This window comes from Bufo gargarizans, chromosome 2, assembly GCF_014858855.1.
Source record: "Bufo gargarizans isolate SCDJY-AF-19 chromosome 2, ASM1485885v1, whole genome shotgun sequence".
Lineage (NCBI taxonomy): Eukaryota > Metazoa > Chordata > Amphibia > Anura > Bufonidae > Bufo > Bufo gargarizans.
Window position 1 is genome coordinate 598,853,741 of NC_058081.1, and position 18,133 is coordinate 598,871,873.

Genomic DNA, 18,133 nt, shown 5'->3' on the forward strand with positions numbered 1-18,133 from the left:
AGCAGCAGAGCACAGGTAAGTATGCTTCCCTTTGCAGGTCTGCTCAAACTCCCCCACACGGTGAACCACACCTTTAAATTTATGGTGATCTATAGGGCTCTTATTTAACTGCATGATAACCGTGCTTTAAAATGTCAGCTTTATGTAACAAGTATTTTGTATTTGGTTTTAGTGGTGATTTGGTGGCATTTGTTATTTACTGTTATTTTGTACATATCTTTGGGAAAATGCCATAGCATGAGGGTTTTGAAAAAAAGGCCACCAACCTAAAAAAAGGCCACCAAAACACCACAAGCTATAATACTGGTAACGCTCACATCACTAATTACTGGATTGCACTTAGACTTGCAGTTTGGAACACTGGCGAGTTCAGATGCAGACATCAGTCCGTGATAACATGCACATCCATGTATTGGCACACTTGGGCTTTTGGTCTTGGAATACACAATTTATTGAGTTACGTATATTAACAATGTAGAATGTTAATCCATTGATCTCTGACTGGTGGCAAAAAAACAACTTTTTTTTATTTTTTATTTCTTCTTCTGTATCAACTGAGATTTGAACCTCATAAACATACTTTTTTTTCAACCCACTGTCTATATCATTTTTTTTGCCTATTTTTTGGATCAACATGGAATTGAACCTCAAAAAACGTAGATTTTTATTCCAACATTGCCCATTTTCCAATATTCTCTCTTTCTAATGTCATACTTTCCTCTGTGGGCTCTATTCTAAAGGTAGCAATTCAATCAATAATATGCACAAACAATTTAAAGGGGTTGTCCCATGCTACGCTGTTTGCATAGCTCTCATTCACTACAATAGGAGTTATACTGTAGAAGCAGCATAGCACTGGCCTGCTCGTCTCTTTCCATAAGCCCAGCCTCCTAGGAACATCGCTTAGTCCCACCTCACCGTGGTAACAGCGAGATGGGAGAACCCCTTTAAACGGGTCGTCCAGGATTATAAAACCATCGCTGCTTTCTTCCAGAAACAGCACCACACATGTCAAAGGGTTGCATCTGGTTTTGAAGATTAGCTCCATCCAAGTGAAAGGGAGTGAGTTGCAATACTAAACACAAACTGTGGACAGATGAGGCACTATTCTAGAAAGCAGCCATGCTTTATAATAATGGACCACAACTAGCTCAAAAGGAATGAATCTGCTTCTTCTGAATCAACACAGCAGGAAAATGCAATAGCTTGTTCTTGATGGATTAGTGTTTTAAATCTGTTTAACTGTGACCCACACATTGAATGCAACCAAATCACTCTGCCACAAGAAAGTGAGATATGCTAGAAAATTTGAAGGTGTAAGGGATCATAATGGCTAAATATAAGTTATGCAGAAGTCTAGTCTCACCCGCTTTGGTGATGTAGTCCAGTCTACTAAATGGCCGCCAGGGGGTCAGTTCATAGATAACATGTGTTTTTGGAAACAATGTGTAAACCATGTACTTACCATATCGTCTACTGGTCCTCCATGCTCTTACAGCATAATGTAGAACCCCATCCATCCAGACCAAGAACCAGCTTATACAAAATCCTAACAAGAGTCCCAGCATCAGGTCAATCTCCTGCTTAGTTACATTGTCGGTGACAAAGTAATTCTCTGATGAGTCCACCACTGACTGGTCTCCGTCGTACGGGATGACATAGTGAACGTGGTACCTGAAAGAGTGGTTGAGGTGACAAAGAAAAGTCCATAGTTAGAACAGGATAGAATGAAACATGTCTTATTACTCAATGAGCGAAATGAGAAGAACTTGGAAATGGGTTTTCCCATGAAAAACTTTTAAATCATTTCAATAAGAGATGACGTATGGGTTATGTTGAGAGGTTCAGTGGTTGGGACCTCAACTAGACCCAAAGACTTTGGTTTATTACAAATATGATCAGTTTTTAGCCTCCCATCACTGAAATTAATGGGAAAAGTTTCTGACTCATGAAGTCATAAAAAGCCTGTTGTGAGAAATTTCACTTAACCGTCAAGCTACTTACCCAATAGAAGATAACACTGATATGCAGTAAAGTATGGCACTAGTTCTCAAAAACTAGAAAGACAAAAGTAAAGCGTACAATGTGGCATTAATGATGCAGGTACAATGAAACTTCTCCAAAAGACCAACTATTTGAGAAGACCATCCCTTGTCCTGACTAGATTTCCTGTGACAGATTTTCAGTTCCACCATATATTATGCATAGAGGGCCATCTTCTTTGAGAAGACCACCGCTCCTAGAGGACAACTTTTAATAAAATTTGGTTGGTCCTCTCAACACTGTATTGCGATCAAGGACTTATAAAAAATTTCTGAGCAGGATATCTTGGCCTCCAATGATTACTGTACTGACTTACACAACACAGAACAGCTGATCAGTGGGGGTGCAGAGTAAGGGACCCCCACCGATCCTGAGGATAGGCCATCACTTAAAAGGGGCTGGACAACTCCTTTAATATTACTTCACAGAGACTGCCTAAGACCGTATATATGGCTTATAACTATGTTTCTGGCAAGTTTGGATTACATACCCAATGATGTATTTAACACTACGTATGGTGGGATATGACATTGTTAAAACATAACTTTTAATGAAAAGAATTAAAATAAATGGTGCAACATTACAAAGCAGGGTTCTAAACATAAATCACAATAGTAATTGCCAACAGTATGGAAGAGATTAATTGCATATTACCAGTTCTGTATAGTTGACCTGTAGATGCAGTCAATGCACAAGGTTTTTGATAGAATATAATCAATTCCACAGTATGGTCACAAAATAGGGGTGCACTTAGCGGGTGAAGCTGCTGTCACAGACGGTCCCGTGGCAGATACCAGGAGATCGAAGAGACTGGCAACTCGTGGGTTAAATTCACAAGTTCACTGTGGAATTTATTGTGTCTGTGTTTTGGTGAATGCCACACCCCTTGCTTCAGGTGTTGCTTGTTGGTAATTTACTTTTCCCATAAGTAGCCGCTTCTCACTCTTGGAGGTGCGGTTTATAGGTTTTCTTCCTGCCTTCTAACTAGCTGGTCGGTTGTACTCTGTGGTGCTTCTGGAGTTGCCAGTTTTTTACTTTCAGATACATCTTGTCTTTTCTTATTGTTTTGTGTTTGTTATATTCCCTGTTGTTTGTATCTGGGCCTGAGACAGAGACTTCCATTTGTCCATCTGGGGAGGAATGGGTTGTCTCTGGTCCTAACCTCATTCCAGGGCCTTATAGGGATATAAGGGCCTAGGTATACAGCATATGAATATTCCTACCTTTAAGGTCTATTCATATTCATAGGTAGTTAGGGCCCGGATTAGGGTTGTTTAGGAGGTGACCTGTTTCTTCCATATTCTCCGGCCCAGTTACTGTTCCCCTTCCCTCCTGTGTTTAGTGTGGAGTTTTCCCCCCACACTGATCGTGACATTATAAGCCGCCGAATAACCGTCATTTTGTTGTCTGTATCAGTTCAGCCATGGTTGTTATCGCTGCACTGACCGGACAGCTACAGGGGCTGTCTCTGGAGGTGGATGACCTACGCACGACAGTCTCACAGATACAGAGACCACAGATGGCTGATCCTAGTAGTGGTTAACTGACCTGTCCTGGACCTAAAGTTGCTCTCCCGGGGGGGAGGGGGAGTGATAATTTTATTTGGTTCAAGGAAGTGTGCAAATGGTACTTTAAGTTGCGTCCACACTCATCTGGGGACAAGAGCCAGAGAGTGGGTGTGATTATTTTGTTGCCTAAAGGGGACGCCCAGTCTTGGTCTTTTTCTCTGCCGACCGGATCACAGTCTCTCCGATCAGTAGATGCATTTTTTGGAGCTTTAGGTCTCATCTATGATGACCCAGACAGAACCTCCTTAGCCGAGATTAAATTACGCAACCTGCATTAGGGAGAGAGTTCAGCAGAGATCTATTGTTCCAAATTTAGGAGGTGGGCTACGGATACTGAGTGGAACGATCCAGCTCTCCGTAGCCAGTTTTGTCAGGGATTATCTGAGAGGCTGAAGGACGCTTTGACCTTTTATGAGAATCCTGAGTCTTTGGAAGCTGCTATGTCTTTGGCTGTACGTATTGATAGGCGCCTGAGAGAGAGATCTAAGGGCCCAATCTCTCAGGACGTTCTATTACATAAGGTACTGTATTCCTTTGACTCTTTGGGTGAAGAGACTCATGAGCTTATATCTGGGGATGAACCCAAGCAAAAGTACGAGAGTCAAAACTGTGGGGTCGGGGTGAACCTGATTGCTGCTCAGTTTGTCTGCATGCACGGGTTATCACCAACACATTAAAAAAAGACATTCCTGTATTTGCTATTGATTCTGCCCCTCTTACTCAGAGGTGCTTGTCGCAAGTTTTGCATGATATCAGATTAAGAGCGGGTGACTTTCATCAAGAAGTTATCAAATGTTTTGTCTTGGAAGGTCTCCCTGCACCTATGGTGCCATGCATAATCCAACTATCGATTGACAAGCTAGGCAGATTCTGGATTGGGGGTACTATCGCATTGATAATTGTCTCAATACATTCTTTTCTGTGGTTACTACTAAGGCTGTATCCTTTATATCCCAGTTTGCCGATGTGTTTTCCGAGAGTGCATGTCAGGATTTACCTTCCCATCGGTAATATGATTGCCCTGTCAATCTTACTCCCGGGGCTAAATTGACAAAATCTAGGTTGTATAATCTTTCTGAACCTGAAAGGCAGGTCATGAGAGAATATATTGCCGAGAGTTTGAAGAAAGGGCACATAAGACCTTCCAAGTCTCCAGTGGCTACAGGGTTCTTTTTGGTAAAAAAAAAAAAAAAAAATGGAGGTCTTCGGCCATGTCTGGATTTTCGTGAACTCAATCAGATTACTATGCATGATCCTTACCCTCTTCCTTTGATTCCTGATTTGTTTAACCAGATTATTGATGCCAAGGTGTTCTCCAAGTTGGATTTAAGGGGGGCATATAATCTGGTTAGGATCAAGAAAGGGGATGGATGGAAGACGGCTTTTAATACTCCTGAGGGGCACTTTGAGAACCTGGTCATGCCTTTCGGGTTGACCAATGCCCTGGCGGTCTTCCAACATTTTGTGAATGACATCTTTCATCACCTGGTGGGGAGGTTTGTGATTGTGTATTTGGATGACATTCTTATTTATTCTCCTGACATGGAAACACATCAGAATCATGTGAGACAGGTGTTACAGATTCTAAGGGATAATAAATTGTTTGCAAAATTAGAGAAATGTGTTTTTGCGGTACTTGAGGTGCAGTTCTTGGGCTACCTGCTGTCATCTTCGGGTTTTCGAATGGATCCTGAGAAAAACTGTGCTGTATTGGACTGGGATCGACCCGAAAATCTGAAGGCTCTTATGCGGTTTTTAGGATTCACCAACTATTACCAAAAATATATTAAGAATTATTCGACAATAGAAAAAATCCTTAATGGACATGACTAAGAAAGGGACGGTTGTCTCTGTATGGTCTGATTCGACGTTGCAAGCCTTTTCTGCGATTAAGGCTTCTCTTCTGCTCCCATATTGGTGCAGCCAGATGTGTCACAACCGTTTATTGTGGAAGTGGACGCATTCAAGGTGGGGGTAGGAGCAGTTTTGTCACAGGGCCCATCAGCTGGTAAATGGCGACCATGTGCATTTTTCTCGAGAAAACTATCCGCTGAGAAAAATGATGATGTGGGTAACAGAGAGTTGCTGGCCATTAAATTGGCTTTTGAGGAATGGCGTCATTGGTTGGAAGGGGCGATTTTTTCGATCACGGTATTTACTGATCACAAAAATCTGGCTTATCTGGAGTCGACAAAACGATTTAACCCAAGACAAGCCAGATGGACCCTGTTTTTCACCAGATTCAATATCACTGTCACCTATCGTCCTGGGATTAAGAATGTCAAGGCGGACGCCTTGTCACGTAGTTTCCCTGGAGGTGCTGATTTTGAAAACCTGAGTCCCATACTGTCTAAAGGGGTGATAATATCCGCCCTCTACCTTGACCTTAAGGTGAAGGTGTTAGAGGCTCAGGGAGACGTACCAGACTTGTGTCCCTCTGGGAAACTATTTGTGCCACTGAGATTGCATCACAAGGTGTTGGAGGAACATCATTGTACGGTTCTTACAGGACATCCTGGGAGTAGAATCTGGTGGCCGGGGTGGCGTAAGTGTGTTAAGGACTATGTGTCAGCCTGTACTACCTGTGCACATGCCAAGGTGACACATACTCGACCTTCTGGATCTTTACTTCCGTTACCCATTCTGTCCAGACCATGGACTCATGTATCTATGGACTTTATCACTGATCTACCTAATTGTTCAGGAAAGGCAGTTATTCTGGTGGTAGTTGATCGCTTTAGTAAAATGGTACATTTTATTGCATTAACAGGCCTACCTAATGCTTTGTTGACAACATTGTGAAACTTCATGGCATTCCCTCTGGCGTTGGTCTCAGATCGTGGGACTCAGTTTGTTTCTAGATTCTGGAAGGCGTTCTGTACTTGTCTGGGAATTCAACTGTCCTTTTCTTCGGCTTTTCATCCTCAGTCGAACGGACAGACAAAGCGCACTAATCAGAGTCTGGAGACTTACTTCAGATGTTTTGTATCTGAGAACCAGGAGGAGGAGTGGTCTTCCTTTTTGTCTTTGGCAGAGTTTGCCATAAACAATCGTAGTCAGGAGTCCACTGAGTCGCAGTTTTTTGGGGCCTATGGATGTCACCCGCAGTTTGGCACATTTTCTGGTTCTAATACTTCTGGTATCCCTCAGGAAGAATGTTTTTCGTCATCATTGTCCTCGATATGACAAAAAATTCAAAATAACTTGAAAAATATGGGCAACAAATATGAACGTGTGGCTGACAGGAAACATATGAATGGTCCAGACCGAAGTGTGGGTGATTCTGTGTGGCTGTCCACAAGAAACATTAAGTTGAAGGTACCTTCCTGGAAGTTGGGTCCAATGCTTATTGGCCCATATAAGATCACGGCCATTATTAATCCTGTAGCTTTTCGTCTTGACCTTCCTCAGGCCCTGAAAATGTATAATATGTTCCATAGGTCTTTGTTGAAAAAATATGTGGAACCTTTACAGCCATCTTCCATGCCACCCGCTCCGGTCATGGTGGACGGTAATTTGGAATTCGAGATTGCGAAAATAGTTGACTCTCGAGTTCTCTGTGGATCCCTTCAATATCTTGTCCACTGGAAAGGTTATAGACCGGAGGAGAGGATGTGGGTGCCGGCATCCGACGTTAATGCCAATCGTTTAGTGAATGCCTTTCATAGATCTCACCTGGATAAGGTCGGTCCTGGGTGCCCGGAGGTCACCCGTAGAAGCAGGGGTACTGTCACGGACGTAATTTAATTTTCTCATAAGTAGCTGCTTCTCACTCTAGGAGGTGCGGTTTATAGATTTTCTTTCTGCCTTCTAACTAGCTGCTCGGTTGTACTCTGTAGTGCTTTTGGAGTTGCCAGTTTTCTACTTTCAGATACTTCTTGTCTTTTCTTATTGTTTTGTGTTTGTTATATTCCCTGTTGTTTGTATCTGGGCCTGAGACAGAGACTTTCATTCGTATATCTGGGGTGGAGGTGACCTGTTCCTTCCCAATTCATGGGATTAAACACTGTGTGTTGGGAGAGGTGTAATTAGGGACAACTTAGGGACTTGGCCGTTCTAGGGTCAGGTTACAGACAGTGTCATCCCTATCAGGGCGGGTGTTCTGTTTTTGTCAGGCGGGCTGTAACTAGACCTTATCCCACACTATCATTTTAGGGTATAACTGGGAAATTGTCAACACCTGCTCTCATCATTTGCAGCTTCACCCGCTAAGTGCACCCCTATTTTGTGACCATACTGTGGAATTGATTATATTCTATCAAAAACCTTGTGCATTGACTGCATCTACAGGTCAACACTACAGGACTGGTAATATGCAATTGATCTCTTCCATACTGCTGGCAATTACTATTGGGATTTATGTTTAGAACCCTGCTTTGTAATGTTGCACCATTTCTTCTCATTCTTTTCATTAAAAGTTATGTTTTAACAAAGTCATATTCCACCTTTAGCAGTGTTAAATATATGTAATGGTGTAAAGGTTAGTCACCTCGGATCATTTAATAGGTGATTTTTTTGTTCTAATTTTTTGAAGCTCTTCATACCCAATGATGGAAGGACCGTCAAATATCTTAAAGGGCTGTTTCACTTCAGCAAATAGCATTTATCTTCTAGAAAGTTAATACAAGGCACTTACTCGTGGATTGTGATTGTCCATATTGCCTCCTTTGCTGGCTGGATTCATTTTTCCATCACATTATACACTGCCAATTTCTATGGTTACGACCACCCAGCAATCCAGCAGAGGTGGTCGTGCTTGCACACTATAAGAAAAAGCACTAGCCTATGTGCTCTCCCACAGTCCCGGCCACCACAAGTGGCTGACGCTTTTTGCTATAGTGTGCAAGCAAGACCACCTTTGATAGATTGCAGGGTGGTCGTAAACATGGAAACGAGCAGTGTATAATATGATAAATAAAAACATAACTACTAAAATAAAGCACCATGCATCACCAATAAAGGACAAAAAAATTATTTAAGCAACTGAACAAAAAAAGTTGTTTTGAACCCACAAAAATGTGCCTGGTCATGAGTGGGGGAAATGGCTCCATCTTGAACTGGTTGAATTTTTTTTTACTAATTTACTTACTAATTTTTTTTTATTTTTCCCCAAAATATATTCCTCTCCTTAGATTCCAATAAAAACTGCTCTATATATCCTAGGAGATCAGCCATCCATCTACTATTCTTCTCATAAACCTTAGCCTAGACCTGTCTCTGGCTGTAAGGCAACTGATGCAGCAGTAGCCCTCCCCCACTGCTTTGTTACTAACTGGAGACTAGACACAACAAATTGTGCCTCTTTCCCTGTCATCCAAAAAGGGAAAGAATCTAGAGCAAATTATACAGTTGACTGTTTCAGGAGCATGCACATCCGTATAATGCTCTGCTCACATCTGCGATTCGCTTTCCATTTCCATTTCCCTTTCCAAATGGTAACCACGTTGCAATGCCAGATCTGTCACATAGCAAAAAACAGTGACTCCCGTCAGGCCCATTGACTTATAATGGGGTCTGTCTAGTACCTCCAAGGTGACGGTGTCCATTAGTTTATCAGGAAAAATGCTTTGCATCATAAACTACAGAATTTGTAACGAAGACTCCTGTCTCCAGCCCAGATGTGGACAGGGCCTACATAAATCAGTCCAGAACCTTCTCTCCTACTACTCTGCCTCTATGTCAGTGTTCACTGTGGTTCTCGCATCCCGCTGACAAGCCTGCAAGACCAGGATGAATGCCATCCAGATCTCGCACATATTTCATACGGGATTACAAGGATTTAATAAAACAAACAAGAAGAGCTGACAGGTTCTCTTTAAAAATGTAACCCTTTCACTATCAAGGACATAATTGTCACATTCTGATAATGGGGAGTTAAAGGCGATCAAATGTTAAATGTTTTTTTTACTTTGATTGTGACCAACAACACACTTCTAGAAGGGAAATCCCAGATTCATCACTGAGATCATCTATACAACGAGGGTCTCCCTGACATTGCTCCCCTAGTGGTAGACCATGTGTGCACATGAAATCTATGTCTACTATACAGCAGTGTTATAAAACGTAACAGTAATATAAAATAATAAAGGTATATGTGGCGAAAGAAGGGGGAAAGGTGCTCATAGGATAGTATGAAATAGTGAGGTGAATCACACACGAAGGGTGCCAATTAATGTGCTCACCTTTGTGTATTGTGCATCAAAGGCACCACACTCGTTGGATCAGTGGGTCGGTGCTGCCAGTATCTCTCAATCCTCGTGGGTGGAGAGGCCAATTCTCCAGAGGAGTGATGTGAGGTTCAATAGGGGGATATGTACCAGGACAGCACACAATTGTGATACCTCTTGGCGCAAACACGACTCCAGTGGATAATATTAATTTTTTTTTTTATTTATGTTTAGGGTAACAACGCGTTTCGGAGTAAATATACTCTTTTTTCAAGTCTAAAAGAACAACATAATATATATAATATATATAATATAATAAATATATAATAAATAATATCAACTATCATATATTACATATATTATGTTGCTCTTTTAGACTTGAAAAAGGAGTATATTTACTCCGAAACGCGTTGTCACCCTAAACATAAATAAAAAAAGAATTTTATATTATCCACTGGAGTCGTGTTTGCGCCAAGACGTATCACAATTGTGTGCTGTCCTGGTACATATCCCCCTATAACAGGGATCAGAAACCTTCGGCACTCCAGCTGTGGTGAAACTACGACTCCCAGCATGCACACTTGCTTGGCTGTTCTCAGAACTCCCATAGAAGTGAATGGAGCATGCTGGGAGTTGTAGTCTCATAACAGTTGGAGTGCCGGAGGTTGCTGACCCCTGCCCTATAAAATAATAAAGGGAAGATTTAACTATTACCCAGAGGCGTAACTATAGGGGATGCAGCAGGCGCCGTTGTGGATAGGCGACCCATAGTTCCCAAGAGAAGCTGGGGGTGAGGAGAGGTAAGGTAATCCCTTTCTCTGTCTGATCCCGGGGGAAAGAGAGGACATTTTTGGAGTATAACTGGCACTTGTAATCGTGCCAGCGATCAACCGCTCGTTTGTCAGCTGGTTGCATTTTTTATTCGGAATGAAAGATGCACGCTTACCGACCTTATAGTGACTTCACAACTGAATGGGGGAGGAATAAATGTGGTAGCGATCATTCTTCCTCCGTAAACTTTGCATCGGCCTGTGTAATAGGTCAAAGCAAACGAGCGCCGATCAACTCGTTCATTGTTGATCAGTGCTCAATCTCTCTAAAAATCAGGCAACGTAATAGCCTTACTGTCAGGATTCGAACCCATGACCGGCCATGTCCCAGGCAGTAGCTCTAGCCACTAGACTACCAACCCTTCTGGGCTTTTCCTTCTACTGAACTCTTTGATCTACCTTGTTCCAGCCTTGCCTTGTTAATCTCTGTGATTCCTTGCACCTGCTACTTCCTCTTTATAAGCCCAGCCTCTTGCACCAGATCCCTGCTGGTTATTGTTCTTCTGGACTTGATCCTGCTGCATCTACTGCTGTTCCTCTGTTGCTTCTGCTACCAACTCGACTGCTGCCGACCTCGGAATTGTCCCCGACTACTCTTCTGCTTGTCCCTACCAACTGAACTGCTACCACCGTACCCGATCCGGATTGTCTGACCACGCTCACTGCCGCCTGCCCTGACCCACCGCCTGCCAACCGGTTACGCCTCTGCCTGACTTCCTGCAACTGCAACCTGCCTGCGGTCCTTGCCACTGGGCTCCCACCTCCAGCCAGCTGTCCTCTGACTCAGGTGAGCCTGTAGGATTGTAACAGAATAACCAGCCAAAAAATGGAGTCCGCGATGGCCACCCTGCGCAAACAAGTCTCCGAACTTCAGGAGTTTGGCACCTCTGCCCAAAAGGAAATGGCTCAACTTCAAGGTGCAATCCAGAGCCAACAGAGGGAAATTATTGACTTGCAGCGTCAACTACTGGACGTACGTGGCGCGGTCACAGACACCCGCATGCCTCTCCCGTCAAAGTTTAACGGCGATCAGCGCCAGTTTCGGGGGTTCCTCAACCAGTGCCGTATCTACTTTCAGATGCAGCCGGGCTCCTTTTCCTCAGACAGAAGGAAGATCCTGTTCATCATTAACCTTCTAACTGACGAGGCCCTGGCATGGGCATCCCCATATGTGGAATCCCACAGTCTCTTATTAAATAACCTAGACAACTTTACCGCAGCCATGAGCCAAGTCTTCGACGACCCTAACCGCTGCGCGACTGCCGAGGCTAGGCTGCACAGTCTACGGCAGGGAAGACGCTCTGTAGCCGAGTATACCTCCGAGTTCCGCCGCTGGGTCACGGATACCACCTGGAACCCCGCTGCTCAGAAAAGTCAATTTCGCCGCGGACTCTCCGAACTTATAAAGGATGAGCTCGCCAGGGTAGACGCCCCAGACGATCTGGATGACTTCATCCAACTGTGCATCCGAATTGACCGGAGACTTGCGGAAAGAAGGAGAGAAAGACTCTGGTCCTTAGATAACAGGCCCGCATACCCTTTCACTCCATCGACTCAGCCGGCTCACCAACCCTCCACCGAACCGATGCAGGTCGACACACTGCGCAAGACTATCGGCTGCTGAAAAGGAGAGACGACTGGCCACAGGCCTCTGCCTTTACTGTGGCGAGCCAGGGCACTTCGCTATTAAGTGCCCCAATAAGACTCGCCGAACCATCGCTGTCACTAAATTACAGGAATTGCAACAAGCCACAATCTCACCCTTGGCCTCTGAAACCATGGACATTACAGGTACCGGGTCCCACTTCATTGTACCCATCCTTATCACCATTGGGGAACGACAGCTTCCCTGCTCTGCAATGCTTGACTCAGGGGCCGGCGGAAATTTCATGGACTTGACCTTCGCCCATGAGAACAACATACCACTGGTAACCAGGGCAGCCCCCATCGATCTGGAAACCGTCGATGGGACCCCGCTCTCTTCTGGGCCGGTTACGCACCAAACCGCTGATCTTCAACTCCTCGTCAAACCCGATCATCAGGAAACCATTCACTTCTCCCTGATCACCTCCCCTAAGTTTCCGGTGATCCTAGGCATCCCTTGGTTGGAAACCCACAACCCCTTGGTAGACTGGGACGCCCGCTGCATACGGTTTCGCTCGGACTTTTGTTCTCAGAACTGTTTACGTGAATCCGTCCCTCCTCCGCCCGAAGAACCTACTATATTCGGACTATCCACCAAGGGGCTTTTACCCCCTCAATATCGGGAGTTCCAGGATGTCTGTGACAAAAGAAATGCAGACAAACTGCCCCCGCATCGGCCTTATGACTGCCCGATTGAGCTGCTTCCTGGAGCAGAAATACCCTTCGGCAGTATATACTCCCTCTCCGAGCCGGAACTCAAGGCCCTGAAGGAGTACCTTGATGAAAATCTAAAAAAAGGTTTTATCCGACCTTCCACATCTCCTGCAGGGGCCCCTTTCTTCTTCGTGGAAAAAAAAGACTCTTCTCTACGCCCTTGCATAGATTATCGAAAGCTCAACAATGTTACTGTAAAGAACCGGTACCCTCTCCCCCTGATTTCTGAACTCCTTGAGAGACTTCGGGCGGCAAAAGTCTTCACTAAGCTCGATCTCCGAGGAGCCTACAACCTGGTCCGAATTCGCCCGGGGGACGAGTGGAAAACCGCCTTCCGAACCCGCTACGGTCACTTTGAGTATCTGGTCATGCCTTTCGGCCTCTGCAATGCCCCTGCTACCTTCCAACATTTTATCAACGACGTCCTCAGGGACATGCTTGACCAATTTGTGGTAGCATATCTGGACGATATTTTGATTTTCTCAGAAGACCCTGAACAACATCGTGGGCATGTCCGCAGGGTTCTACAGAAACTCCGTGAACAGTCTCTCTATATTAAGCTGGAGAAGTGTGAATTTGAACAGACTTCCACCCAATTCCTCGGCTATATTATTTCCCCGGAGGGCTTAAGTATGGATCCCCGGAAGATCCAGGCCGTGACTGAGTGGCCCGCCCCGAAGAACGAAAAGGAGGTCCAGAGATTTATAGGTTTCGCAAACTTTTATCGGAAATTCATCAGGAACTTTTCGAAAATCATCGCCCCAATCACTCAACTAACAAAAAAGACTGTCCCCTTCAGGTGGACTCCGGAGGCACAGGAGGCCTTTGCTAAACTGAAGTCCCTCTTCACCTCTGCCCCGATCCTGGCCCACCCAAACCCTGAATTACCATTTACGGTCGAGGTGGACGCCTCCGACACTGCGGTGGGCGCAATTCTGTCTCAACGTTCAGGGGAAAAGATGCTCCTACACCCTTGCGCTTTCTTCTCCCGCCAGATGTCCCCCGCTGAACGGAATTACGACATCGGGAATAAGGAACTGCTGGCAATCAAGGACGCTTTCACCGAGTGGAGACACTTGCTGGAGGGGGCCCACAATCCCATCTCTGTATACACCGACCACCGGAACCTAGAGTTTATCCGCAGCGCCAAGAGACTCACCGCCAGACAGGCCAGGTGGAGTCTGTTTTTCTCCAGATTCAATTTTATTATCTCCTATCGCCCTGGGTCGAAGAACGGAGGATGCTCTCTCAAGGATGTTCTCTGAACCCTCTCAGATCAATGAGGCTCCGGCCGGTATCCTTCCCGACAGAAGCATCCTAGGAGCCACCTACTCAAGGGAACTCCTGGGTTCCCTCAAGGAAGGGTATGAGAACGATCACCTCCTCACCTACCCACCTGGAGCTGTAAACCTTACTCTCAAGGGTGGCTACTGGTTGTACCGGGATCAGCAGTTGTACGTACCAGAATCTGCACGACTTGACGTACTTAAACTCCACCACGATTCCAAACCGGCCGGCCATCTGGGTATCAGAAGGACCCAGGAGCTCCTCTCCCGTTTCTTCTGGTGGCCAACTTACAGAAAAGATACCGAGAGGTTTGTCTCCTCATGCACGACGTGTGCCCGCAACAAGACCCCCCGCTCCTCCCCCGTGGGCTTGCTATGTCCACTCCCAGTTCCCTCCCGCCCCTGGGGTTCAATCTCCATGGACTTTATTGTGGACCTTCCTCCCTCCAAGGGTATGAACACCGTTCTGGTCGTCGTCGACCGTCTCACCAAAATGGCCCACTTCATCCCCTGCAAGGGCCTACCTACCGCCAAACAGACGGCCGATCTGGTACTCCGAGAGGTTTTTAGGCTACATGGGGCCCCGGACGATGTAGTTTCGGATCGGGGAGTACAGTTCACTTCCAGGTTCTGGAGAAACTTCTGTCAAGCCCTGGGGATCAAGGTGAACCTGTCTTCTGCGTTCCACCCCCAATCCAATGGGCAGACCGAGAGAACAAATCAAATCCTCGAGCAGTATTTGCCCTGTTTTGTCACCCATCTGCAGGACGACTGGCTGGACCACCTCTCCACGGCCGAGTTCGCCTATAACAATGCGGAGCACAGTTCTACCCAATACAGCCCGTTCTACGCTAACACCGGCCTACACCCAACCTTCATCCCTCATTTGCCCATTTCCACCACAGTCCCAGCTGTGGCTGAACGTATTGCAAATCTACAACAGGCACAGGAAAATATTCAGGACAATTTACAACGAGCCCAGAGCCGCTTCAAGCAGGCTGCGGATAAACACCGCAAACCCGCTCCGGAATTCCAGGTAGGAGACAAGGTGTGGCTCTCCACCAGAAACCTAAGCCCAAAGGTTCCCTCCCGGAAGTTGGGCCAAAAATACATGGGTCCTTTCCAGATCACGGCTCGAATCAACGAAGTCACCTTCCGACTCGACCTTCCCGACGCCATCCGAGTGCACCTGGTGTTCCACTGCTCTCTCCTGAAACCACATGTTGAGAACACTTTCCCAGGCCGCCACCCCCCTCCTCCTCCTCCGGTAAGAGTACAAGACCAGCAGGAATACATTGTGGCCAAGATCCTTGACTCCAGACTCCACCGTGGAAGGCTGCAGTATCTAGTTGGGTGGAAGGGCTATTCCCCCGAGGATAACTCCTGGGAGCCGGAGGAAAATGTCCATGCCCCCAGACTGGTAAAAGCTTTCCACCAAAGACATCCCGATAAACCATCATCTGCGGTGCCCAGAGGTCACCTTGGAGGGGGGGGAATACTGTCAGGATTCGAACCCATGACCGGCCATGTCCCAGGCAGTAGCTCTAGCCACTAGACTACCGACCCTTCTGGGCTTTTCCTTCTACTGAACTCTTTGATCTACCTTGTTCCAGCCTTGCCTTGTTAATCTCTGTGATTCCTTGCACCTGCTACTTCCTCTTTATAAGCCCAGCCTCTTGCACCAGATCCCTGCTGGTTATTGTTCTTCTGGACTTGATCCTGCTGCATCTACTGCTGTTCCTCTGTTGCTTCTGCTACCAACTCGACTGCTGCCGACCTCGGAATTGTCCCCGACTACTCTTCTGCTTGTCCCTACCAACTGAACTGCTACCACCGTACCCGATCCGGATTGTCTGACCACGCTCACTGCCGCCTGCCCTGACCCACCGCCTGCCAACCGGTTACGCCTCTGCCTGACTTCCTGCAACTGCAACCTGCCTGCGGTCCTTGCCACTGGGCTCCCACCTCCAGCCAGCTGTCCTCTGACTCAGGTGAGCCTGTAGGATTGTAACACTTACATGGGCTAAGAATTGGTGCAATTATCAGGAAGGAGCATTCCTAGGAACATTCATTCCCGGTCGTTGCCCTGTGTAAATATGATCAACTGATGAATAAACAAAGATTCATTCGTCTGGTGATCACACCGAAATTTTTTCAACTGCACTTGTGCAAAAATGTTTGCGCAAGTGCCTTTTCTCTGCCAGCCTTTCCAGAGGGTGGAGAAGGTGGGGAGGAGCCAGGGCCACTAGCCCCGACACATTTATCATATTCTACGCCAGTTTTCTGACGTAGAAGAACACAAAATTCTATGCCAGGCAGGCAGTTCTGGGGCACGGACTGCCGAATGCTGCACGTAATCTATGACGAGGCGTATGCCTCATCATAAATCAGGCACGGCATCCGCCAGAGCACCTCGTTGATATAGCTCAGTGCACACCACCAGGCTATGACAAATTTGGCCCAATGTTCACTAGGATCTGCTGCCGGCACTCAATGAATCTCTATGAGGAGGAGGGTTTGCAGCAGTGATCACTCCTCCCCATGCAGAGGCCATGCTTGACTACCTTGAGACCACCACAGGAAATGAGACAAGTGTATGAACCCATGAGAAGATTGGGTCCAGTCAGAGAGTGCCTTCTTCGTCTACATAAGGGGGGGCAACAAGCTCCGGGCCCTCCTGTACCTGAATATTAGGGTGTGATGCATAAAGCAGCACATGGAAAGGGCCTTATTTTAAAGTTTTAAAGCTTATGAGGGGGCGTCCCGGAGGAACTGGCACCTGATGCTTGCATCTACAGCAAATCCTAGGGTACGGTCCCTTGTGGTGGTTTTCAAACAGGTAATTGGCTGCATAATTTTGCTGGTTATACTGCAGCTTTACCTACAAAACCGTGTGCCCATTAACAATAAAGTTATTGGCAGTGTGTTTTTTCAGGTACAATTCAGTACTACCTACAAAATCATGCGGCCACAAGCAATCACTCTGAAAATCATGTCTCCCACATGTGGGGGGTATTCTTTCGGCCACATGCTGCCTCCACTATGTGGAACTGGGCTCTTAATAGAGATTGTATAGCAGTATTATTTAGCCAATGTAAAGTTTGGTATTTTTTTGCCTCCCTGGAGAAACAATTTTTTGAATGACAATTGGAAGTTTATAATATTATGGTCACTATTCCCCAGGTGTCCCTCAAACTGCAAGTCTGTTATTCTGTCAGGTCTAATCATTAACACTAAGTCCAGTATGGCCATCCCTCTAGTCGGGTCCTGAACCAATTGGGAAAGGTAATTGTCTTTGGTTTCCATTATGAGATCTACAGCTTTAAGTCATTAGATACAATGGCTAAATTCATACAGTGCTCAAATACCAGCATGCCGTAACATGCTTAAATAAACCAACATACAGTGACCAAACAACAGTTCCATACACAAAGTAATCTAATTTTTTTTTTTTTTTTTTTTTGCCTTCCTCTGGATCAACTTGCAGGATAACAGACTGAACTGGATGGACAAATGTCTTTTTTTAGCCTTATAATTTATGTTACTGTTACTAATATTATAATAACTACAATATACAGTGAGGAACAGAAGTATTTGAACACCCTGCGATTTTGCAAGTTCTCCCACTTAGAAATCATGGAGGGGTCTGAAATTCACATTGTAGGTGCATTCCCACTCTGAGAGACAGAATAAAAATAAAAAATGTCAGGAAATCACATTGTATGATTTTTAACCCCTTAGGGACCCATGACGTACCGATACGGCATGGATCCCGAGTCCTTAAGGACCCATGACCGGTACGTCATGAGTTTAAAGTGAGATTGCGGCGCTGCTGGGGTTAATCCGCACAGGATGTCGGCTGAAATCATTCAGCTGGCATC

At 45.7% G+C, this 18,133-nt stretch overlaps 1 protein-coding gene across 1 annotated transcript in view; it reads right to left on the reverse strand.

Moving 5' to 3' along the window:
- TMEM240 (transmembrane protein 240) overlaps positions 1-18,133 on the reverse strand; it is a 65,079-nt gene that overhangs the window by 16,275 nt on the left and 30,671 nt on the right. The window contains exon 3 of the mRNA XM_044278279.1: positions 1,466-1,674. Within this exon, the coding sequence (XP_044134214.1) occupies positions 1,466-1,674 (209 nt within the window). The remainder of the gene's footprint in view (positions 1-1,465; positions 1,675-18,133) is intronic.